Source organism: Drosophila innubila (assembly GCF_004354385.1).
Source record: "Drosophila innubila isolate TH190305 chromosome 2L unlocalized genomic scaffold, UK_Dinn_1.0 4_B_2L, whole genome shotgun sequence".
Lineage (NCBI taxonomy): Eukaryota > Metazoa > Arthropoda > Insecta > Diptera > Drosophilidae > Drosophila > Drosophila innubila.
In genome coordinates, this window is record NW_022995372.1 from 20400382 (window position 1) to 20427212 (window position 26831).

At 35.3% G+C, this 26831-nt stretch overlaps 4 protein-coding genes across 7 annotated transcripts in view; 3 read left to right on the forward strand and 1 right to left on the reverse strand.

The window, feature by feature from the left end:
- LOC117782014 (MKRN2 opposite strand protein) overlaps positions 1-3704 on the forward strand; it is a 63844-nt gene extending 60140 nt beyond the window's left edge. For both annotated transcript variants that reach the window (XM_034618920.1, XM_034618921.1), the window contains exons 3-5: positions 1442-1881; positions 2737-2923; positions 2986-3704. In XM_034618920.1, coding sequence (XP_034474811.1) covers positions 1580-1881; positions 2737-2923; positions 2986-3366 — 870 coding nt within the window. In that variant the 5' untranslated portion in view covers positions 1442-1579 and the 3' untranslated portion in view covers positions 3367-3704. The remainder of the gene's footprint in view (positions 1-1441; positions 1882-2736; positions 2924-2985) is intronic.
- Positions 3705-3787: 83 nt separating this feature from the next.
- LOC117782018 (Golgi-associated plant pathogenesis-related protein 1) lies at positions 3788-4949 on the reverse strand. Of its 3 annotated transcripts, none has more exons than XM_034618927.1 (5): positions 4824-4949; positions 4601-4687; positions 4412-4519; positions 4132-4358; positions 3788-4057 (listed from the first exon to the last, which is right to left on the reverse strand). In XM_034618927.1, exons 1-5 carry the CDS (start codon positions 4836-4838, stop codon positions 3970-3972), a joined length of 525 nt encoding a protein of 174 aa, XP_034474818.1. In that variant the 5' UTR covers positions 4839-4949; the 3' UTR covers positions 3788-3969. The 3 variants fall into 3 exon arrangements, with proteins under 3 accessions (XP_034474818.1, XP_034474817.1, XP_034474819.1); XM_034618926.1 differs by having other exon boundaries at positions 4592-4687; XM_034618928.1 differs by lacking the exon at positions 4601-4687.
- An 18748-nt stretch (positions 4950-23697) lies between these two features.
- On the forward strand, positions 23698-24199 carry LOC117782024 (dynein light chain roadblock-type 1). Its single transcript, XM_034618935.1, has one exon. The coding sequence runs from the start codon at positions 23760-23762 to the stop codon at positions 24051-24053; it is 294 nt and encodes a 97-aa protein (XP_034474826.1). The 5' UTR covers positions 23698-23759; the 3' UTR covers positions 24054-24199.
- A 1158-nt stretch (positions 24200-25357) lies between these two features.
- Positions 25358-26196, forward strand: LOC117782021 (myosin-2 essential light chain). Its single transcript, XM_034618932.1, has one exon. It carries the CDS (start codon positions 25537-25539, stop codon positions 25993-25995), a length of 459 nt encoding a protein of 152 aa, XP_034474823.1. The 5' UTR covers positions 25358-25536; the 3' UTR covers positions 25996-26196.
- Positions 26197-26831: the final 635 nt, after the last annotated feature.

The window sequence follows — 26831 nt, forward strand, 5'->3', positions numbered from 1 at the left end:
ACGGCGACGGGGGAATGCGAGTTTAAGTCCAAGTCCAAGCTAAGTTTATGTTTGCGTTTTGGCAGGATAATGCGACATGTATCCTGATACCCAATGATATCCCGATACTTAATGTCAATTGACAGTTTGACAGTCAGCTGAGATGCTGCAACCAAATCCTTTGTCTAGTTGTTGTTACTATCTTGTTGCCACACACTCACACACACAACACGCGTTGCACTTAAGATTGCTGCAATAATAGTGATTATGATATTGATGATTATTATGTATGTTAATGTTGTAGTCAAGTTCACAATTCACAATCCGTATTGCGACAGTGTCTGCCAACAGTTAGTTGCCACTTGCGACAACAACACGACCGTCTGCTCGCACGGCTCGCCGTCAACTGGTTCCGCCTCGAGGTTCGGGCCACACGTTGCACGTTGGGAAATTGCTCGATAGCTGCTACTTTTTCACCACAATGCAATTCGAGGGCTGTTCTCTCATTCGTTCTCTCTCGCTCTCTGGCCTGCCGTTGTTTTGGTGGTGAGTTTGCGCCTGGGGTGAGTTTTTATTTCGTTATGAGGTTTGTTTTCATTTTGCCGGTTTGTTTACGTTTTTCGGCATTCCACCTTCAGCCGGCTTTTCATTGTGGTAAAACATCTGATGCTTTGGCTGAGAGCACCCCAAAAAAATGCTCATAGCCAACCTAAAAGGCATGTGACGGCGCTCCGAGCAGGGGATACACTTTAAGGGTGGCAATAGGAGCTAAAAAAAAATAACCAAAGCATTGGAAACGGTTAAAGAAAATTTTGAAATGGTATAATAAATTTTCGGTGTTCTTAAACCCATCTAATTTTTTAAAGTAATTCCATTTCAAATATTGGTTAAAAGAACTAATAAAAAAGGAAATTTGTAGAAATTAAAAAAACAATTTTACTATGACACTGAAAACGCATTAATTTATAAAAAATTTAATAAAGGGCAAAAAGAATGTTATTAATAAATGTATATTTTCCATGTAACTCCGATAATAATTAAGACAATCTAAAACTCTGACTTTTTATTAACTACGATATTTTGTTTGGTTGTTTTTAACACCAATTATCATTAATATCTCTAGATACTTGCAGAACACTTCATTGTCCGAATTAAGTTACTTAAAAATTATATTTATGTTGAGAACATTTAATTTATTTAATGGAACGTTTAAGTGTTCCTCCTGGTCACAGCAATTGAGCTACCGACAGAGTTTAAGTCAGGCTAATAAATGTCTAAACAAAGAGTTGTATTGCGTTTAGATGGTACGTCAATAATAATGGCTTGACTCACTGTCAAGGCGGTGAAAACGACCACAAAAGCTGTTTGCTTGGAATGTTGAAAGTCCACAGAAACAGCTTTGGCCACATTTCTGACTCGGTTCGTTCCGGATTATTTACAAGAAATGTTCGTTTTATTGCAGGCCTGCGTAACCACAGGAGCCAAAGGGGCCAAGCAGCTTGAGGCAGCAACAACAACTTCAACAGGAGCAGGACACAAAGTGTATCAATTATAATACGGGTGCAAAGGCAAACGACCAACAACAACAACAGCTACAACAATGACAACAGCAACAACAACAACAACAACAGCGTCTACAACCACAATAACCTCAGATCCGGGCATTCTGTGTTTTCATCACTGCAATGTGAAAGTTTTCTGCTTCACTTTGCCACACAGTTGCCCCCATTGCAACGCGCAACTGGATGCGGATGCGAATGCCGCTCCAGACGCAACTGGAGATGCCAACACTACCATGACAATTACGAGGCTACTGCCCTTTCGTTTACCCTATCCCTTCGTCCGTGCCACACAACATCCCTGTGCAATTGTCCTGCGACCCTCAACGGGCGATTTTCTCAAGTGAGTATCAAAGGCGGCTAAATGGGGTCGCTGTAATAGATATTCTATGATACCTTTAGCATTTCTGAAATTAAATTATAAATACAAGAACGTATAACTCTAAAGCTTACCTAACGTTAAACTCTTTAAAATTTCGCTTTGGCATTTAAGCATTGAAAGTTTTTTTATTTTATTATTTAGGTAAATGTTTGGCTGGAAATGAAAGGGAAGCCTGCGAACTGTTTATAAAGTTATATATTTATAGATGGAAACATTCCGTATATATTATTTAAGGTACGCTTCAAAGAGATCCGAGCTATAGAGAGAGATTTTGTGAACAATTGAATTCGAAAAGCCAAAAACCGAACAAAATAAAATTTAAATATATACGGAAATATCAGTTACCATAAGTTTTTTTTTTTCAATTTTTCACAAAAATGATAAATTTTTGGTAAATATTATACAAAATATCAAATTTTAGATGGAATATAAGTTAATTCTATATATTTTATTAGATCTCTCAACAAATATTTCTGTCAAATATTGCTCAATATTTTGTAGCATACTTTTAGTCGTCCGGCTAAACAAGAAAAAGCAACCAACTGACTGCTTTTCTGACTGTTAAAAACGTATTCAATATATTTAGCTATTTTATGGTAAATGCCCATTGTAAGAGCCTTTCAGTTTACGGCAGCATCAAGATAACTTTTTTTTGTTTATAACTAAATGCTGCAGAGAATTTGTTGGTCTGCAGCTTCCGCGTAAAGTCCACAAATTTCAGATTTGCGCTTCCCAATTTTTACGTTGTTGTGTTTTGTGTCTGTAATATGCAAAATATGTGTCTGATGCATTTGTGTTTTTTTGTGTGTTCCGCAGCGATTACAGCAACGCGACAGATTTGCATATCGCGGTGACCACTTCCGCCGGCGACATTGTCGAGTTCGATAGGTACGGGCTACGGCGGCATCGACGCGAAGATAATCCCCGCGACTGGTGGCAATCGCTGCTGGTTGGCGATTTACCGGAGCCCTGGTACGACTACTGGGACGAGATGCTCGAGCAGGTGAGCTCTTTGTTTCTAATTCCCAATCCCATTCTGAACTCCTTCATTTATTTCTTTGTTAGATATGCGGACAGTCATCGCGATGGTCGATTGTCAGCTACGAGGAGAGCAGCCACAATTGTTACACATTTGTGTTGGCCTTCCTGCAGGCTCTGGGCCATGCCCAGCTCAGCGATGCGGCCCGCACAAAGACCAGCTTTTGCGAGAAGTATATTGTGCCCCGGACCACCACCGCCGGCAAATATATCTCCCTGTATCGCAGACTCCGTTTGGCGGGCATCCATGTGCATCGGCAGCAACCCAAGCAATCCAAACAACGTTCCCCCAAAGCGGAGATCTGCGATGGCCTAGACAGCAAGCTGGCTACCAACAAAACAAAGTTGGCCAACAATATGACTGCACGTTGGCATATACGTCAAAAGCTCTGTACCATCGAGGAGTGACCCAAAGTCCGATTAGAGTTTCACAAATACGGAGTATACTCCCAATCAAATCTCAAACTTTCTGAAAAAAATTGTAGTCTAAGATCAAATAGGATATTTTATTCAACTAAATAGTTTTTTGTTCCTACAATTTATATAACTTTTGTATTATACGACATACCCTAAATACTTATTATAGTTTGTACACTTTGGGTTTATTTTATTCTTCTTTATGTATATAATAATTCGAAAATATTTGCAGAATTCTTTGTTTAAGAATGGGCGAAATATTTAGTAAACCGTTTAGTATTTTATGTGATTTTAAACAGTGATTTTGAAAATAAATAAAATGTAACGTGTATTTTTATTTTAAACGTGGCGGTTAATGCTGTTCTTTAAGATAATTCATTCCCGAGATCCCAAGTTATCCAATCCGCTCACATTCAATGAAATATGGATAGTATTTATGATCAATAAGCTATGAACTTTGTTCTACGATAAATGTTTTAAAATCAAGGAATCTTAGTATTAAATTCATGCTTATAGATTATATTTATATAGTAATTATTATAGTAATTTAAAAGGGAATGCAGTTAAATAATTTCATAAAATTATGTTAGAAAATCAATTTGCCGGACTAACATTTTTTTGGAACATGTTTATATAGTTGCCTGGTGGATCATAGTTGCAGACTACATAGATGGTATTGCCGCTAGGTAATAGAAAAGCATAAAAAAGATATGGAATTGGATTTATTGTGGTCATAATTTTTGTTAGTTTACTTACCATTTTGCAAATCCCACGCCCAGCTCTTTGGAACCCTTCCAAACGACTTGAGTAAAGTGACCAGTGTTCATTTGAAACGATGGACGACGCCAATTGTAATCTTCTATTTCATCATACCAGCTTTTGACTGCATCTGAACCATCGAGATCACCACCAACTGCCATATATATATTTTCTCCATAGCCACTGTTCTCACGATGCTCCATGCGTTTGGTGGCCAACAGATACTAACGATAGATTATGATATCTTATCTGATGTATTTTTAATATAGATAGATACCTTAGCCCAATCGGTGGCCAGATCTGAAAGATCATCATTTAGCTCCAAGGGAGGCGCATTGTGGCGGGCTCTGTAGAAATTGTGGGCATCAAGTACCTCCTGTTCAAACTACAAACAATGACATTAACGAATATATTTATGTTAAGCTTATTTAAATTATATTTTTCTTTAAACTTTTACACTTTTTACAGATGCTGCGGAACTGATGCCGATGTACGAGCACAATAAGCAAATTAAAATCACATAGAAAACGTTCACAGTCATTGTTTTAGTGAGCTGCAAAATATAATATAGAGTAAACTCCATTTTTCATATCATCACACTTCAAAATTTTCTAATGCTTTGCTAAAATAATATGACAATAACTATATGAGAGAATATCAGCTTTTGATTTATTTAGAAGTGTGCTTACTGTCTTTACACTCATTTCGCTTGTAATTTAAGGAATTCTTTTTATAATTCGTAATTTGAAATAAAACACGTAACTCCCTTGCTCTTTCGAGTCTGATATTTAAATGCGGTCTGTGTAGCTTGAGCCGGCAACGTTTGGCTTTTATGTGGTTTTTTTAATTGCTGATAAGCACCAGCGTTAAAGTCATAACTAGAGCAATTTTCATTGTCGGGGTGGCTGACTAATCTTTCTTATCAGCATATGTGAGCAAAATGTCTTATAATCCCTCAGCTGTTCGGTTCTTACGTTGTAAACTCAACAGAAATTTATTTATTTTAATTGCGTGTCTGCGGTAGATTTCGTTTGAAAACTGAAAATACTGAATATATATTGCACTTCAGAGAACTTATTTGACTTTTACGAGAAAATATTGACAGAGACTGATGTGATTATGAATTATAACTATAGCCAAACTATCTCGTCTAATGATCCAATAAACAGGGATCGTTACGATTTTATTTTTGAAAATAAAAATTTTAAAAATACTCTAAGAAGCAAATTTTTAGAACCCGAAATTAAAAAAAAGTAAAGGGGTCTATTAAGTTTGTTTAAAGGAATATGTGCGTAACATGCAGAAGGAGGCGTGTCATAGGACCGATCGGCCGAAGATTAAGTCTTAGCAAGACCAACTTTTTTGTTTTATGAGATATCATAACCAAACTTATAGAATATGCATTTAAGTTACTCTTATACATCATTACAAAAGTAGGTTCAAATCGGACCCATATATCACATAGCTGTCATAGGGCCGACCGGGCGAAAATCAAGTCTTAGTGTGAAAAACTATTTTGTTTTTTGAGATATCGTTTGTTTTTTAAGTATGAACAACTTTTTTTTTATGAGATATCGTAAACAAACTGACAAAATATGCTTTAAGTTTGTTTTATACATCCTAACCAGTTCAAATCGGTTAGCTATATTTGAAACAAGTAGTCGAAAATGTAATACAGCGCTCTAAAAAAAGAGCAGAACATTTTTGTATTTTTAGCAGTCTTAGCTTTTTACATAGTAAGTACAGGGTCTCCGACAGTCGATAATGGTCGACTGTAGCTCCGTCCATCTAGTTTATTTTAGTTTTTAGTTCAAAAATTAGAAAATAACACTTATTATTCGAACAAATTTTTGGAAATAATTTTTATACTATTTAAGAATCATAATATAACTCTGATTTTCAATTTCTTTTATAAAAACTAGAAATAATTGTTTTTCTTAAGATTTATTAAAAAAAATTAAAAATAAAAATGATCATATTATTCAATTTGTTTCATGTTTTCTGTATGTCATGTGATTTTTGATATCATATGAAAGGTATTGACTCACACTTAAAGCACGCTTTTAGATTTTGGAAATACACTGCTTGGTTCTTAAGATTACATATTATTTTTATTACAAAATTTGTTATTAAATTTAATTTTTATCACAAAAATTTATAACAATTTTTATTTTCAATTTTAATTACTTTGTAACAATACATGAAATTTATTACTATTTCATATTGTTTGTTTATGATCAAAACTAAGAGTTCAAAATAATTTTAATAATTTAAATTACTCTTATTTGCGATCCCTGCCAATAAATAAACAGACTATAAGTTCATGAGGAGGCTTAAATTTATTTTATTATATTTTCATCTCATCTTACTTAAGCTAATGTATACCTTTCAAACGTTGCTAACAAACTTCAGTCAAGTCTAGTTTTTTTGTACTCACCCTTGTTAGCTTAATGGTAAGGCATCCGTCCATCAAGGTTTAAGCCTACACATGTCAGGCCAAAACCGAGGAAAATGTCATCTATGGGACTCAACCTTTTGTGGTAGTGGATGTTATGGCGTCTGCCTCATTAATAATCGCAATATCCATGGCACGAGGCGGTTTCGTTATGCAAAACTGTCATGAATCGGGGCGAAAATGTAATTATATTCTCTCCTTGATGAGCAGCAAGCTCATCATCTTTCTCCAATGCCTTGTCGCCTGTTCTCGTCTGGTGATTTTGGTCCTTGGCTACGGGTCGGGACATTTCATCTTGGAAAGCACGCAATACGTGCATATAAATTGTATAATGCCCCGTTCGTTCGTTGTTAACTTTGAAGACACGTAATCTAAAAGTAAATAAGTTTTCTCTTCTGTCTCGCAGCATAAATTTTTCCTTATGAGTTTTGAGGCGGCAAAGTTTTCATGTTGTTTGTTGTCCCAATGGACCATAATGATGATGTTATTATTGAATTTAACTATTTAAGATACTTAGTCTGTTTTTCGGTGTGAAATGACTTGTAAACAACCAGATAACTGCAGCAATAAATAATATGAATTTTGAGTACATTAAGTGCAACTTTCGTTTCAAGTTGGAAAATTTCGAAGTTTCTGTAGCTAGTTAGTAAGATATTTATAAAATTACTCAAAAATAATCATTATCATTGATAAAAAATGCGTATGCATCAATCATTTTTAAATCAATACGGTTTTATTCTTTTTTGTGTATGTTTTTTCCTTGTCTTTGATTACTTGAATATAAAAAATATGAAAATAATTATTATTTTTGATTCCTGCTACAAACCATAATTTAATATCCCTAAATCATGAAAACATAAAAATGACTTTGGAATAAAAGTACGAAAAAGCGTGAAAATTCATTATCGTTAATACATATTTTTTCGCTCATTAATTAATGCAAAGGCAAATGAGAGAAGAAGAAAATGAAGATATTAGGTTTCTGTTTTTTCCCAAAACCATAGCCCTTATTTTATTTGTAATAATTTTGAAATTTAACATACAGTTTATTTATTTTAACAACAAAAAAAATCCCCAACGTTTCAACATCTTTTGTTGATTAAAGAATAATACAGATTTTATGACTGCATTTTGTAGATATCAAGCAATCTGAACAGATAGTCATACGTTTATCAGATACAATCAGATCGGCAGCTGACTCACAATTGGCTATGTCAAATGGCTAATGGGAAATGGCAAACTGGGGCAATGTCATGCCATAATTTTACAGCCCCTTTTGTGTGTATGAACGTTTCCACACCCCGTTATGTCATGTGACACACATAACGGTGTAAAATAGGTGTGCCTTACCGAAAAACGTGAGTCAAAAATATGGGGCAGCCTCAATAGCAGAACCAGCAAACCATTTGTTGTTTTGCTAATTGTTGTTATTCAATTAAAATGTGGAAATTGTTTAACATAAATGCGTAACACAAATTGCAAAGAAAGAGAGCAAAAAGTATGGTGATAAAGGGTAAAAGGGCGATAGAGGGTGACCAGGCTCAGTCGGCAATAGAATGAAAATGAAATCGGCAAATCAGCACAGACCTTGAGCAGCACTTAGAACCAATTCTTTTGTATCCATTCGTTTGACTGCCCGAACTTTGTACCTAAGTACTCGTTGAACCCCATCCCCAATGCTGATCGCCCCTGCTGGTAATCATGTTGGACGACAAGCAAGCCTTTGTATGGCTGCAATTCCCCCAATCCCCAATCACCTCCCTCTTTCGACACGTTTTCGACGCATTGAAAAATCTCGACTAATGTCAAACGCTTTGTCGTCATCGTCGTCTTTGGGACAACACAGCTCTGGTGAATGGTTCAGTTGACAGTTTTAATTTAGTAGCTGCATATTTCTCAATGCATTCAAGTGGGCGTCTCTTTCTCTCTCTACCACTTTTTCTCTCTGTGTATAGCGCATAATAAGGGCTTGCATTTTGAAAAGGATAAATGCCATGCCCACTTTGATGGATGACCACAGATTCAGAGTAGCTTCCAAAAAATAAACAGCTTTAAATATTTCATCAGGCGTTTCAGTCATTTTTTTTTTTTGTCATCAGCGAGATTCACATGTACTCAGGGTATTCACCTTATTTAATATGTAACCGTTTGTCGATTATAAACTATGCAAACAGTTTTCATTCAAATTAATTTTTCCAGGCTTTACTCAGAGTCCAAAGAGTGGGCTCCACTTGTATTCCAAGTGTTTTGTAAATATTTACAAGCTCGTTGAGCTCAAGAGTCTCAATTGTTTTGATAAGCTGGCCCTATTCGCACAGATAACAACTGAGTAACAACTGTAAGTTCCGTAAACGTTTGCTATTCAAAGTCGAATTTAAAATACCCTAAAGCTGCAATAGATCTTTTAATTTACAGAGATGGAAAAAAAATTATTATTCCAAATTGATAAATTTGACATTAAGCAAGAAAATCGACTAAGATCTGAAAAAGTAAAGTGAGATTGAAATTTTTGAAAAAGCGTCAAGGGAAAAAACTCTTATTAATCTTCCAACGCCGGTTTGTTAAGTAGAATATAATAATGCCAATTTACCCATTTGTCTACATTTTATCATTCTTTCTTTCTTTATTTTGTTTGTACTTTATCTATTTCACAGCTCTCGAATTTCCCCTATAGAACCGCATAAAAATGTATTCACACAAATTTCTAGTGTCAACTTTGAACTTTTTGAGCGAATTAGCAATTTGCGCAGCGCTCGTTTCTGAGACTAATACCAAATAGTCGTTTCGTGTTGACTTTCGTTTGTTTTTCTTTCACTTGAAAAAAGAATTTTTTTCATTCTTTTTTTTTTTGATTTTTCTCTCTGTTGGGAAATGGTTTTCTTGTCACTTGCGCTTTTGTTGAACAGTTGCTGCAATTGTTGACCGAATAAAAAAGTAAATGTAAATAAAGGTCTGCAATTGATGCTTGTACCTTGGCCACAAGGATATCAAGCTTTTTCTCCTTTTCATTTGATAAATTTCAAACTGATTTTGAAATGAATTTCAGCAATTACGAGAGTATTATAATCATTGAAAGCTAAATTTCACGCATCATTTGTGTGCATTTTAATTATCAGCTCATCTATTATCATTTTCCGCTATGTGACTTCGCCTCCACACAAAATCTATGTCAAAAAATAATGGCTGAAATATTTGGAAAATTCTGTTTTCGCATCATTTAATTATTATAATTGATGCTGACAGCGGTTTTTGCATTTAAGCCTCGTCTGATGCACTCGATTCACATTAAACTGGCATAGTCAAGGATTATTACGTATACGCAACGTATGTAAATCTATTGAATATTTTAAACAATAAGCTCTATAATCAACAAATGTTTTGTTTTAGAAGTTGTTATTATCAAAAGACTTTATTCATTGAAATGTTTTATACTTTTAGGCGCATTTCAAATTATTTTGCAACAAAGCTTTAGCTAAAGATTAAATTACTTAAATAAGCAGAAGCTGACACTAAAAGCTAATTGAACTTAAATATGGTGAACAATATTCTTTTATTTTTAATTTTATGCTTTTATTATGTTTCTGCACAGTTTGCTAGCTACCTTTAAGTAACACATGCATATTAATTAAACTGCATCAATGATATTGAATCTGCATAATATTGAACTGCATTTGCATTTACAAGGCTCCCCATCTACATTTGTTGTTTTCTCTTGCACTTGGTTGGATCCAACTCATTGGTAGAGAGACATTATTGCTTTTCTACTGCCGAGCTCTTTCCCATTTTACTTAGCGTCTCATCCTCATCTCATCACATCTTATCTCAAGTTATTTCATTTTATTGCATCTCTGACTAACCGCAGCAGTTTCTGCTATCATTTGCATGCTGTTTTATTTTACAATTTATATGCTTACCAAATGGATATCCAATACATTTGCCTTATATTCCGAAGCACACTTGGAACTTATACACACACATGATGCACTTACTTACATGGACAAACACGTGTCCGGTTCCTGCCACAAAAACGCAGAGCAGCAGCATATTCTCATATATGCTCATATCCTCAAACTTGTATCCGTATCCGGGCCAAGTAGTTGGTCTTTCTTTTAGCTCCTGAGTCTATTAAATATGTGTATATTCCAAGCGAAATGTTGCAATAAAACTAAATTGAATTCAAACAGAAACTTCATTTACAGTTCATCAAGTCGACTTTTAGCCCCGCTGCCTCTGGCAAAAGCAAACAAAATAACTCTCCTGATTCCAATCCCTAGAAGTGGGTTGGTAAGTTTTTGGCTGCAAGCTAACAAAAAAGTTTGAACTTGGCTTTAATGCTAAATTAAATAGGGCAAGCAACCAACATACGAAATGCGTATGTGCTAATTCCCTCTGCATAGAAAGTGAGTAAGAATAAGGGGTACATTAAAAAATATATTTTAAAGAATATATATTAAAGAAATTATCGGCTGGAAAAAACCACCGATATCAGATAATATCATCACGAAAGACATCATTTTAATCCTAAAACAATTTTATGCTTAGAAAAGAGTGTCTTCTAGTCGTTTATCCATACAATACACTCCCATCAAGAACGTGTTCGATTGGCCACAAATGAGACGAAAAAGTTCTAACGCTTATATACTAAATTGGTTTTGCCAATTTATATGTGGACTTTTGCCTCGAAATAGAAACTTTGCAGCAGGTGTACGGTTCAGGCCTTAATATAATTATTTAAATAGTTGAAAATTGTTGGAAAATTAGCACAATTTTCTTTGCTAGTTGGGTATTTAATGTTATGCGGTTCGCTCTCAATTTGCCAAAATTTCAACAATGCCAAAAACCAAATTCAAAAATATTCCAATTTTCCATGAGACCAACTAATAATGTGTGTGCATGTGTGTGTGTATGTATAACTCTGTGTCTGTTTGTTAAACGTTTTCATTGTTGATTGTGTGGCTATTGATGTATTCATTAAAATTCAAATAATTTGCTAGAAGGTTCGCCACGTGCCAATAAATTTGCTGAAAGGTTGATTTTCCTCATTTGGTTTTTTCTTGCATGGATAACTTGGCAAAGCATTGAGAGCCTTGTCAGCTGGTTTCCGACCAAAGTGCACAATAAACAGTTTATGCGATTTACGTATCATTGCATATTTTCTTGGGTATTTTTTTACCATACACACACATTCACTTTTGCTTTGCTTAAAATGTCACAATCGTTGACTAATTTGCGCCCGAACGCGTTGCTTAAATCCCCTTAAAAGAAACTGAATGGCCAAGGCATTGAACCGTTTAAATATCCTTGAAGCTGTTTTTTCTACTTTTCATTTATACACATATAAACTGGGCTAACCGACGTTGTTCGTATTACAGTTCCTGCAACATTTATTTATTTTAAGTCCAGGGAAATCAAACTATCGAATAATTGTAGAGCTATTTTTCAGTACGTGTCTAGTCATCTTGGAATATAGGTTTAAATAATAACATAAGGTCAACAATAGATTTCCACATATTTTTCTGCTTTAAAGTAATTTTTTTTTAAATTTATTGATTTTGTATATACTTTTACTTTTAAAAGATCCAATTTGTTTTAGTTAATATGCACATTAAAGTTAAATTATACATTTATCAACAATTGAGGGGATGCTATGTAGTCAAAGATTTTTTAAGAACGGAAAATATATGTACATTTATCCCCTTTAGTATTTAAGTTATCTAAAATTCTATAAACTTTAGTTGTCGTTGTGCTGCACTTTAATGACCTGCCAATTTAATAAATCTGTTTGAATGCGATTTTTTGCAAATTTTAAGCCAATTAGTTGGGATAAGTAAGGTAGGGGTATGCAAAAGGGAAGGGGGACTGGGCGCTGCCTTGTTTGGTGTAATTTGCGTGCTAATTTCCTGAAGCACAAAACCAGTGGCAAACTGTGCAAACATTTCAAGTCATTCCGTCAACATGCAGCAAACGCAGCGAGAGATGTGAAAAGTCAGACAGACAGACATCAAGAGAGAGAGAGAGAAAAAGAGAGCGAGAGAGAGAGAGAGAGAGAGACGGGGAGTCAGTCAGACTGACAAAGATTTGCATATCTTTTGATGCAGAGCCAAAGGCAAGTTTAAAGCAGCTCGGCAGCCACTTCCTCCGCTGAAATCTCTGACGATTTTCATGCCACATCCATACCACAAAAATGTTTCTGTCTGCCTGGGAACAGATTGTACCTAGCACTTTGCAGTTGAGTTTTGTTTGTGTTCAAGTTGCCAAAGCTAAAATACCGACTTATGCCCACCAAAGTTGGGTGTGTCAAATTGACAAGGAACATATTTGTGAAAATACTTCAAAATTTTATCACGTAATTGACATACCTCTGACATTTAATACGACATGGAGCTCAGTTTCACAATACATTAAATGAGCCATTGAATTGAAGCACAAATCTTAATTTTGGCACATGAAAATAATAGAGTCAAAACTCTTGCTGCTAGTCGGAAAATTTGTTTTCATTGCAACGACAGGCTGCAAATTGAGAATAGTTGACAAAAGGCAAAATTTGATTTTGCCTATGTGGAAGTCAAGCTGGGCAGCACAGTTAGAACGAGAGACAATGCCGAAAAGGCCTATACAGAGGGGGATAAAGAGAGGGGCCAGTTGGCATCAAAAACATATGCAAATCAAGTTTTACAAGTGACAGTAACTCGACTTTATGATATCCTCTACTATATGCCGACTAATTAAATATGTATATGAGTTTACCAATGGATCCTTATGCAACTATATGCAGAATATCCTGCAGATAGACAGACAGAGAAAGTAGAAATGTTACTAAACATGAGCCACTTTAATGATGGACAAGGCAAAAACGAGCTGGGACCACAACCAGAAAAGCTTAGAGCCAATTCGACTGAATGTTTGCTTGAGGATAATATTTGCTGCTCGACTAGAGAGCCCAAGTTTAAAAATTTGAAATACTAGTTGGGCAACAATCACAAGTTACACTGGAAAATATGTGCTGAGAAACGTAGTAGAAAAGCCTTAGAAAAATTATAAGAGAGGATCAACATGACTGTGTTAGATATGTAAATTTTAATTAATTAAATAAGAAGAAGAAAACAATCATCAGGATGTCTATCAGGATGTTATCGTATGTTTTCCTCAGTGTAATTTCATATTTGCACTTAACCACATTTACTTGTAGCCTACAAAGCGTAAAAGTGGCAGATGACAACAACTGTATATGAAATGGCCACTGATTATAGTACTCGTGCTATACCCTGTCCAATCTTCTCCTGCCACTGTTCTGACTTTTGAATGATGGCATTGTTGCCTTGCCGTGTCCTTTGCTCGTGTGCAGCTGCCAATTAGATGGTGCCTGGATGAGAGGAAGAGGTGTGTTGAGGTGTGTGCACGTCTGTAGACAGAAAAACGACGAGTAAAACTAGATTTCACATTGATCTTGGCATGTCAAGAGTTCTATCGTTGTTCATTTTAAGTGGAACTTTATCTTGTACACTTAGAACTAAATTTTAAGAAAAAAATGTTACTATCAGATATCCTTGTTCCTTTGCTGCCATTGAGGCTGCTTTTGCTGCAGTTGGTATGGCTTAGAAGTGCGTTATAAGCGGGTTACGGTATTTTCATCAGTTTTCCAGCACAAAAATATGAGTCAAAGCATCAAAGGAGCAACATTATCACCAGGAGCACAGCTGCCACTTGAAGATTTATGATTGCACTAAAAATGTTCTTATTTTAAGAACAAAATATTTAAAATGAATGTTCTTGATTTTAGAAGTTGGTCTTTTTTTCAGTGTACATATATCAGATATGTTTGTTCCTTCGCTGCCATTTGTTCCAAATGAAATAGTATATATTTATACTTTCCTAACAACTTAAGATTTTTATTCTTGTATTAAACTTTAGTTTCTTAGATTAATATTCTTAAAATTAGTAATATGGTCGAAAAATGTTCTTATTTTTAGAACTAAATTTTAAGATGAATGTTCTTGATTTTAGAAGTTGGTCTTTTTTTCAGTGTACATATATCAGATATCCTTGTTCCTTTGCTGCCATTGAGGTTGCTTTTGCTGCAGTTGGTATGGCTTAGAAGTGCGTTATAAGCGGGTTACGGTATTTTCATCAGTTTTCCAGCACAAAAATATGAGTCAAAGCATATAAGGAGCAACATTATCACCAGGAGCACAGCTGCCACTTGAAGATTTATGATTGCACTGCAGAAATGTTTTCCTCAAATTTGTGTCTCCTCTCGAGAGTCAAAGACCAAAAAAGAAGAGATATTCTTCTGATTTATTGTGATGATAAGACACATATATGCATGTCTCTATGGTATCTTTGGTTGTCACTTAACAACATTACAACATTTTTAAACTCAATTCGTTATATCTCTCAATTTTAAAATTGTTAAAAGACGCATCAAATATTACCAAAGCTGCGAAAGGATTATTTTGTTTTCTGAAATGCTTTACATTATTTTAGGACTATTCAATTATTTAATAAAAATACTACTAGCTTTTTTGAGCATCTTAATTTATTATAATAATTTATTTTATTATTATCCACTGTTTCTCTCCAGCTTCAATTTCTAGACTTGTAGTTAAGAAATGTCTGTTAGCACAATCCGAAAGATCTTTTGCCATTTTGGTTGTTTATTTACAGTCCCGTCCAGCCTCAAGACATTGACAAAATCTTCCTTTCCCTATATGCAACAAAAGTCAGTTTTATGGCCCTTTTTGACATTCAATTAATATGCAAATTAAGGTCGACATCTAAACTGGCACTCAACTAACTGGCAACTGACTGGGAAAACCATTTCACATGCGATAAGCCGAATTTAACCCTCTTATACTTGGGCATCGCGAACAGAGGCGAGTCGAGTCAAGGCGAAGCGAAGAATAAACAGAACAGAGTGCAATATGGGAATTGTGTTTGGCTGGAGAGGTGTAGGATAGAAATTAGAAAACCAGCTTAGTAATTCAGGCAACGTTTGCAGATTTCGTGCATAGTTTCAATTGCTTGCCACAGGCATTGCCATTGGGAGAATGGTACTCGTATCCAGGTCTTGGTCTGGGGAATGCCCGTTGGAATTTACGAGACCCTCGAGATTAGTTTGCGCTCTTGTTTGCCTTAATTGCAAGTAGGGGCGTGGCTGTGTCGCCAAGTCAGCGGATTGCGGATTCTGTTTTCGCACACACAAAACAGAACAAAACAAAGCAAAACAAAGCTTAATAAAAACTGAATCCAGACAAACAATATTCAACATTTTGCATTCCACATACGCCGCGTGTGTCGGGGATAGACACAAGACAGGACATACATACGGTGTGTCGACAATTGTTGTCGCTTTTCTGTACAGTAAATACTCGTATTGCAGCGCCAAGCTCCGAATAAATATACTTATCGAGTCGAAGGCATTCGCAAATATCTCACATGCATAAATTGTGCTTAAGAGCTGAGAAATGGCCTAGAGAAAAAGACGGAGGAGAGAGAGAGAGAAAGGGGAAGAGGGAAAGAGAGAAAGAGAGCGTGTCTCTGGCTTAAGGCCATTTTTGAGTATTTGTTTCCATTTTATATCTTATTTATTTCAATTTTTTTCCCAATCGTTTGCGACGTGTTTGTCAATGTGGCACATTTTATTGCAATGCTCTCTTATCCGTTGGAATGCAATCTTAAAAAATATTGCACACACTTCTTGTATCGTCCTTTGGCCGAGAAGAAGAACTCAATTTATATTTTATGTATTACGTTTTCCCCTCACTTCTTTTTGTCGCCATTGCCATCGCCGTTGACTTGAGTGATTGTAATAAATTATTGGCAAGTTTATCAGGTCGAGCATCCATGCTGTATTTTCACAATTGCCTTTCAGTCAGCTTAAAGTGTCAATTAAATCGATTTGAATCACTTTAAACTCAAAACCATAAATTTCCTACTGCCAATCATGAATAGACCGCTAATCTACAAATCTACTCTTTACTCTTGGCTGTCGGTGTATTAGTTAATGTGTACGTGTATTGCTGCATTTTCGCCTTAAAAGCTCTTAGCTCCTCTTTGCTCTTCTAAGCTTTGCTTTTAGCTCGCTTAGCGTCCGTGTGCTATGTACGTGAGTAAAAGTTATGTGAAAACTTTGAGTACGAGAATTAATTAACTTGTTGCTGTAAAGTCATTTTTGTGTGACAGAAGATTATTTTCTACATTATCATTAGGATTACGAAAGAGCTACATGAATATTGTGAAAGCTAGATAGAAACACTTTGGAAAATACAAATAAAAAGATACAGTCCATTTTTACTACATAAACTATTTTTACATAAAATTTAAAAAAATGTTATATTAATAAAATAATGAGGGCGAAACTTGACTTATCAAACATTGAATATTATCAAGTGTGCATTGAGTTTTAAATTTAAATGGCAGTTGAAAAATCAAGCGACAGCACATTCAATTCAATTCTTTAGTTGATTAGATCAATTTAAAAATACAAAAAAGTAAATTATTTAAAAAGAAAGACGATCGAATTTAAAGAAGAAATGTTGCGTCGAGGCGGTATTTATGAAGGTTACAACATGCGCGGCCCTCAACACCACTTTGGACAGGTAAGACTTGAAAGAGGCATAAATATCCTCAATTAACATATATAACAACTTAGAGGGAAATATTGGGAGGAGCATACCAGCAAAGTTCTGATAACCGAGTTAAAAATGCAGCCAAATTGCTAAACTATGTGCAGCTAAACGACCGAGAAGACTGGCTGCTCCAATTGGGTCTTAGTCGACTCTGTGCCCATGAACTTGCCGTCGACTCCTTCGAAAATCCAGAGTTCAATCTGCTGCATTTACAGCAGCGCTGGAACCGTGTCTGCCAATTGATGGGACCCAGTCGTCAGGCCGAGGCAGATGCAATCGTATTACGTGAGATTCGAGAGCTACTGCAGCGTCCAGCATATCAGAGGGAATGTTCCAGATCACCAACACCACCGCCTGATATGAACTGGAATCGGAACCGCGAACATACTCCTTTGCCAGATTGCAAAGATGATTCCATGGTCCCATATTCAGTGCCATGTTCTACGCCTCTGTGCGATGCTAATCGGAACATACGTGATAGGAGACAAAGCGAATCAGATCGCTATAATACTCCTTTGTCAGATTGGGTGCCGAATACAACTCATCTTCGCAGTCTCAATAGAATGACCTCTACGCCTTTGTGCGATGTTAATCGCAGCATGCGCGATAGGAACTCATGGGATTTGGACCCCTATAATATCGATACGAATCTTTGTAACAAGGAAGATAACTTTGCCTATGGGAACAACGAAAATAGTCAATATCATGAGAGGGATGTATACAATATTCATGATGATCCTCGCGATTTTCGAGATGATTTTCGTATACAAAAACCGATCTACTATCAAAACAGGGATAATGGTAACTACAACAATAATCGCAATGTCTATAATATAGCTACAGATTTCCACCAAATGGAAGAAAACTTTCCCAGGAAGCCGTCGCGCGATTTTACATTCTATAACTCAAGCGAGAAAAACGACAAAATGAGATATAATGAGGAGAATGAGTACAATATACATGCACCTCCTGGCGATATTCAAAATGAATTTCGCCCACAACAATCGAACTTCTATAAGAACAGCAATAACCAGAATTATGCTTATAGCCACGATCCATATTCGAATGGCGAACAGTTGCCACGTTATTTGAACAACAGAGATGGCGAACCGACATCAAGGAACCCCAGAGTAGACTGCGGCTCTCGTCATACACGTAATCGGAAACGCATTGCTGAACCATTCTCAAATTTGGAAGTTCATCCTCAGCCCAAAAGACGCTTCATAGAGCCAAAAACTAATCAAAAACTGTTTCAAATTGGCGATTTTAAAATGCCTTACATAAGAAATGGGAATAAACCGTTGCCACAGCCGGAGTATAAATCCTATGCTATTAAATTCTATCAACGTAAACACACGTTTATTATAACTAACACAAATGCTATTCCCAAAGATCTAGCTCCAAAAGAATTACCTGTTGAAAATACCTTATCTCGTACTGCGGGTAAACAATACCGACGCAATTTGTGCCTTTCTTGGACGGACACTAATCGCACCAACAAATATTCAAATTGGGATCTTTGGTGGAAGGACTACAAGTGGTGCGAGAGTGCGATTGAAAGAGAGCTTGAACGGTTTGAAAGCGTCAACTTGAAAGAAATATTTCTACGATTTAAGCTCAATTACGGAAAAGAACGTTCGGTCGGTACGCTTATAAATATGGCTCAGATGACATTCGACGTGGATTCAAACAATTATCAATCTATATTGGCCACCATATTTGAGCTCATGAATATAGACTTTTTAAAGAATCTAACAACTTTTCAGATGGAGAAATTACAGAATTTAATACGTTATTTTCCCAATTACTCGTGGATATTTAAGATGCGCGGTATGGTCTATTTGTGGGGTCGTTATAGTCAAATTCAAAGCTTGGACGATTCAACAAACTTACCTGACGACAAGATAGCAACGGAAAAACAATGGAACAGTGTCCTTTTCCATTGGCTAGCCAAACAGGCCTACGCAGAACTCAAGCTAATCAGTCAAATTGAATGGAAAGATCATAAAGAAAAGTATTCATCAATTTGAACGTCTCGCTTTAAACTTATTTAATAAAAATTTAATAAATAAAAATATAATAAATGCGCCACTTTTTGAAGAATAGTTCCATATGCGGCAAACGAGGTGCTTTTATTTTGAATTCTTTTAAAAATCATTGAGCTTATCGATTTACTTTAAAATATTTTCTATTATTTATTTCCAAACTTATAAATTAAGAAACTTCTAGCTCTTATAAATTTAATCAACATTTATCCTTTGAACTGATTCTGCATCTATTCCGTTTTCACATGCGAAACTAATATTTGTTAAACTTATTCCGTGTAAATATTTAAAATTATAGAAAATTTCCGAAATGTCTGTACAGTTTATAGTTTAAGAAAATTGAAATGAGTGGCGGTTCGTCGCGTTCCGTGACTTCTATTTGTAAGGCAAATAAAAAATTTAACGCATAAATTTTTTATTTTTTATTTTTTGTAGTGCGTTTTTTGTCCGTCGCATGCATAAAGTTGTTTAATTTGTTATCACAAAGTGCACCTGAGCCTGAGCTCTCGACTCAATGGCTAAGGCAAAAGAATGAGGAGATGTAGAAAAGCCAACTGGAGAAGCCCAAAGGTAAATGAATAAGCCAAAAGGAAACAACAAAGAAAAAAGAAAGTGGCGACAAAAAATTGCAAAACGTTGTTGCATATTAATCCGACAGAGTATTTCACTCAGCGGGTGCCTCAACCGCAGCCATGCAGACAGACAGACTGACTGACAGAGAGAGAGAGAGAGAGAGAGAGAGAGAGAGAGCGAGGAAACAGGCAGATGAGCGAGTCCTGGCCAGGACATGGAACGTGCTGCGACCACGAAAGACATTTATTGTATCCTTAGCGCGCTTGACAGACGCGTGCTGAGACGATGATGAATTTGCCGACGTTGTCGCGTAAAAAACTTTGCCCAAGTTTTCGTCAGTATGGGTTTAAAGGCGGTGAGGGTGGAGGTTGGGGAAGAAGCAGAGCAAACTGCTGGGAATTGGGCAACCAGACAGGCTGACACCAAGTGACGAAAAAATGCAAATAAAATGCCAGCTTATTGAGTGAAGTGGGGCACAGTTGAGGGCGGACACGGGTAGCTGCTCTTTAGTTGATTGAAAAAGGTGATGCCAAGGTTCTTTATGCCCTACACACAATGGCATGCAGGGTATACCATCACCGACATCACATTACATATCTATATCTATTTATATTAATGTGCTTTAGCACTTTCAAAGTATGCTTAATGTTTGCATGAGAGTTGAGGAACGGTTTAAACTCTGACTAATCAAAATACAGGGTATTTTACAGTTTATCAGCAAATTTACATTATCGTTTGAGGTTTCGCATTTTGTCGTTGTACTGTCAACATTTCTGTCGCACTGTTGAGTTAAATATAAAAGCAGGTTGCATTTTTGAGTGCTTCGCTGTAAGTGGATGCTATTTATTTATATTCACGATATTTTTAATTTTTTGTCAATCAATTGGAAATGCGGCAAAAGAAGAGCAGCACTTTAGCAACTTAAAATAGCATTCTCTGCAATTTAACATTCAATATAATGCAAAAAACATGGAGAAATTTTATTTTAGCATAAATATATAGCTCAAATAACAAATTAACATAGACAAACTCAAAACGTAGGCATCTCTAAAATAAATCAAAATGGGAGCCAAATCAAATGGGAGAAGACCTTAACTGAAAGGTGTCATGTGCATGTGTGATTGTGTGGAGGGAATTTATCAGGTCTTTTGGGGTGTTTGCATAAAGCCAACGCTATAATATTTAATTTAAAATTGTAGCCTCAAGCATTAAGCTTATGATTTTGAAACTGAAACGAGTCAAGCGAGCGGCAAATGAAAAATCGGTCTCCTTTTGAAGGGTGTATCTGTATATCTAAGTATCTGGATCTCAAACTGAGACCCCAAAATCCAATTGTGTAGAGGTTAAGAGAGATTTTGGTAGATTTATGTGTCACTTGTGAATTAACTTGCTTCAGTCAGTAACATTATTTTAGATAAAGAGAAATATACGCATTTGGTTGATAGGTTGAGCCTGCACAACATGTTCAAAATTTAATTACAAATCAATTAATACAGAACACGAACGTGCTTCAACCCGGCAGACGCTCAATCATAATCAAAATTTTAATTTGGACAAAATTAATTTACCTATCCCAAATCCCGTTAGACAAAGATACTCCTAATTGGCATATGCATATGTATGCTCGTACTCAACTAAATATTTCGCAGCTAATTGCAAATTGTAAATCAAATTTGCATTAGCGTGAAATAATCCAAAAACTCATTTGTAAAATATTTGCATTGGAATTCATTGCTGCTTGCAGCTGAATGAATGGATCCTTTGTATCCTGCCGTATCGTGGACCTCGAAATAAACACCTTGCGTAATGTTATACATTCATTTAATAGTTGCAAATGTTCGCTACAAATTAATTATTAATAAATGCGTAATAATAATAACAAGGGAGTAAACAACTTGCAATCACCTCTTTAGTCGCATCAACATTTAACTAAATTTAACAACATTTAAAAATTCAAGCAGACGTTTTTTATGTATTATTGTATGCTCATTGAAACCGCATAAATATGAGGAAAAGTTAATTGAATAACAATTAATCAAATAGTTAAAAGTCAAGAATTTGTAATCAAATTAATAATAAATCAATAATTAATTCGATTGACGCAAACTAAAAAAAATTCACATTAATTTTCAAACGAAATAAAGGATATTCAAAATAGAAAAAAAAAATGGGTAATAAAAACTGAAATGGGTAATAAATGCAGAACTTTAGAAGATTTTATTATATTTATCCCATACAAAATAGATAAATTTTATATTTCTCTTCAAGAAAATTGTTTATAGAATGCAAAATTAATAAACAATTAAAAATATTTGGATAGCGTCAATAAATTTCTGTGTTTTATATTTGAATGCAATGAAATGTAATGAAATCACATTAATAAAATAAAATCCTCATAGCTTCTTCCTTCTGACTTCTTCTGGTAGGTAAATGTACCTAAACCTTAAATATAATATAAAATTCGAGGGAAAAGAACTGGCTTCCAAAATGTAATTTTAATAATAATAGAACAAATATGTATGGCTTGTAAATTTGTAAACATTTTGTTGCAACTAAATGCAAATGTTTGCACGTTGCCATAAATTGCCAACATCAAGAACATTTGTAAATATTTTAGGTTGCGTCCAGATAACATCCTGTTGCACGTCCGTTGCACAAAACACCACGCATGATATTTGAATAACCTCCTATTGCAACATTTTGCTGACACTTTTGCTTTTGGAACATTTATCAAATTTGCATCTATATTTGTTTAATAAATATACAATGAATATAGCCCACAATCCACGCCCATACTTCAGGCCATTTTGGCAATGACAGCGTTTCAAATTTTCAACAATATTTCTCTGGTATTGGATGACAAATTGCATTTGAGGTTTTTAGTCTGGACATTGATTAAATTATAAAATGAATTTTCCAGTTAACTGGCAATATGCAATTTTCGTAAAAGTCGTTCACCTTTTGAAGCGTGTCTAAAGTTTGTGGCAAGTCGACTTCTTGACGTTGAATGTGTTCAATATATGAATGCCTCAGGCGGTTGCCTGCCACATCTCTGTTTCCACTCCAAGCTCCTCTGTCTCTGTCTCCATCTCTGTTCCTTCTTTTTGTTACTGCCTCTCTTTCCGACTGCTGGGTAATTTCATTATGAGTTTTATGACTTTTAATTAATTTTGAAAAGTGCACAATTTTACACCCTGGCTACTTGTTGGCGAGTTGTTGGCCGGCTGACCGGAAGAGTGCCATAATTTCCGCATAAAACTTGATGCAAGGCGTCAGTTCATCTGCAATTCGAATGGCAAGGACCATACCAAACCAGAGACTTATTTCTCGACTTCCCAACTCGAGGACAACTCGTTTGTGAAACTGTGTAGACAGCGTCAACAACATTCAATTAATTTTCCGTACTTTTTGGTAACACACAAAAGGCAAACCTTACAGTTTTCAGCTTACAGCAGCCAAGCGTCCAAATGTTCATCCGGCTTTTGTTACAAACTTTATGCTTATTTACAGACAACAATGCATAAAAGTTGCATTGAAATGAGCAAAACAAATATGACGATATACTTTATAGCCATACAAAATAAACAAAAGGAGAGCAGCCTAAAGTTGCAGAAGATAAAACATACTAAATAGGGTTTGACATTATTATGGCAGAATACTTAAAAACAAAAAAAAATTATTTTAAATTGCATTGGAAAATTATTTTAAATTGCATTGGAAAATGCAAGCAATAGATTTTTCATGATGATGCCATTTACAGGGTATCAAATAATTTGAACAGATAAAGTGCCTTGAATTTAATGTTTTTCGACTGTTGTTATAGAGGCTTTGAAATGTATTTAGTCGTCGAATAAAGACACAATCAAGAAATATATTTCACATTCATAGAAATTATCCTACCACGCTATATAGAACAGATTCACGATGTCCGGCGAAGTTGAGGAGATGCTTAAACGCTTTGCGGGCGTTAAGAATATTGTGGGCATCATTGTTGTGGATTATGATGGGATAGCCATTAAGTCAACGTTGGAGAACCAACAATCTGTCCATTATGCGGCCCATATGCAGACGTTAACGGAGAAGGCACGTCAAGTGATTTTTGATCTGGATGCCACAAACGAGTTTTTATCTATGCGAATGCGTACCACATTATTTGAGATCATGCTCGTGCCGCAGGAAAACTTCTTCATTATAGTCATACAAAATGCCTGCGATTAACCAACTTTAATTAATTGTTTTAATTTTCCAAATTATTAAATTTAAAAGAAATCCAAAGTGAAGCTTGCAGTCTCGATAATTTATTATATTGCTGACAAGCAAAATCGCTTAAATAAAAGCATTTTTTGGTGAGCTTTATCTCAAACCAAGCGCATACTGAGCTTTAATCAGCTATGTAAATTTAAGTTCAATTAGAAATGCTTTAATATTTTGTCAGAGTTTCATATAATTGATTAATAAATATAAAGTAATTTTCATTTACCAAAAGTAATTAAGCAACCGCACTAAAAGCATTTCTGGGAAAATAAATAAAATGAACAGTATGTGCAGCATGAACACAACATTATTCGCATTCCATTATAGCAAATTATTTGCACTGTCAATCGCATTGAATTGAATTAAAATGCAAATATCTCGAATTGAGACAACTCCAGCTCAATTTTCATTTTTCTTCCTGTCGAAGCTCATTTACAATATATCAAGACAGACTGTTGCAGCCGCGGAATCAAACAAACTTTTATAATTTAAAAGCAACCTCTTTGAGCTGGGTGTAAGCTTTTCATCATTTAATTAAATATTATTCTGAATATATCCAAATCAACGAGTGCTCGTTTGTAAACCCGACAGAGCTTCACAAAATTAAAATAAAATCAACTCTGAACAGCCGGAAGGATAAATAACTGCATTTATATATTCTTGTACATCTACGTGAATTGCTTAATTTCCTACTCTTCGCATTTCCATGTCAAAATATCTTTGTCAATATGAAAGTTATTGGTCCGTGATAAGTTTGTTAGGTGAGAATTGCGGATGGAAGCGCTGAAGCGGAGTGAGAAATTGATGCAAATGCAATTAAATCTGTTATAGTCGAGTTTTTTTTTATTAAATAATACAACTCGATTGATTAATCAATTTCAAGAAAGTGAAGTGAATATAGAATATGCGTTGAAGGTTCCAAATCAAAACTTTAAATATTTAATAATTACAACTTGTTGCATCCCTTATATTAGATAAGTAATAAAATCATGCTGATTTTTTTATTGTTTCACCTAGAATGTAAATTTCTAAGTGAACTAAAGACAACATATTGGATTTTCACAAAATCCAAACACATCCCAATTGACATAAATTTTACATATCAAGTTTGACGAGATTCTCGAATTCGATATCTGATCAACAAAGTTTTCTTTGAAGCAACCCTTGTAGAGAATTTCTGCGACAGATTAATGATTTGTATTTTGAATTTGTTAATGTCGTTCAGTCCTTTTAAATGTCAACATGTCAAAATTATTAATAGATTTGTTTTTCCAAATCACATGAACAAAACAATAATTGGATTCAGTTTTCTCTGTGCAGTTGTCAGCAACTGTGCAGAAAATGTGTATCCAATAAGCTCACACTTCAGCGCATAATTGCACAAACTCTGTCATCAATCCATCAATCGAACAATCAATCAATCCATCAGAATTGAATCAGCAACAATATGGCCAACCAGCACTCAATAGACCAACAGCTCCAGCGGATGCGTCGCCAATTCCTGCAACACGACCTAAGAGGGGATGCTAAAATAGGACACTCGCAGCTGGGCGACTGTCTGCGTGTCCTGGGCCTCAATCCCAGTGGGGCGAGCATACGTCAGCACATCCGACAGTTGTGTGAGCGGCACATCGAACGCATTTCCTTTGACGAGTTCCTGTCCATTTACAAGAGCATCCAAGAGTCGAAGGCTATCGCAGAGGCGGAACAATTCATATCCGGTTTAAGCTACTTCGATGAGCAGCATACTGGATATATACCTGCGATCAGGCTTAGACATATTCTGGCCAACTGTGGCGAATGTCTCACCAAGAGAGAATTGGATGAAATATTAGAAAATCGGGTGAATGATCAGGGCTTGGTCAATTATGTAGAGCTTGTGCATGCCATCATGAATTATTCATAAATTGAATCAGACAGACTCTATTCACATTAACCCATACACAGTACACTGGAAATTCATAAAAAAAAGATTGTACAGTATTGTATATACTGAATGACATAATACTTAAAATGTAACAGTTGTTACCTCTTCAATTTCTGGTGTTTCGTATGAGGTTTTATCTATAAACAGCAGCTGATTAGGTTTCTATCTTAAAGTTACATTCCTTATGAAATCTTTTTAAGATATACGAGTCTTTGTCTTAAAGTTCTGTTTATATAAATATTTTTCATTTTTTTTTCAATTTAACATTTTCTTTACTTGATTCAGAGCAGAAATAATATTATATATAAAAATATTACTTCTGAGTTGGATTTTATTTTCTTGCGATCGTAAACTTCATATATATATTTTTTTTTGTTGCTGTTAACCGTATTCAGTTAGAAATCGTTAATCAATTTCTATCCTCTCTAATGGGCTGCACTTTAATTTTGCATGGGACATTGCAATATTGGACACACGATTGACTCCTGTCATTGCTGGTGGGGCATGCAACCATAATTGCATGGTTGGAGGCCATTTCAATGACCAAAAACCGTCGAAAATGCTCATAATAATTCAGTCCATCGAATGTGACATGTGTGTTGCGCATTTTAGAAGATTTTAAAACTGTCAATATTTGACAGTTTTTGGGAACTGAAGCGGGATAGGACTTTCGGAACTTGGCTTACTGTCTACAACATAAGCGGAAATAATTTGAATTGCATGAGCCTAATTTTAATGTATCAATAATGATGATGATGATGATGGCCTAGAATTCGACTATTGATATTCCTTTTGCACAAATTTAGCAATTGGCC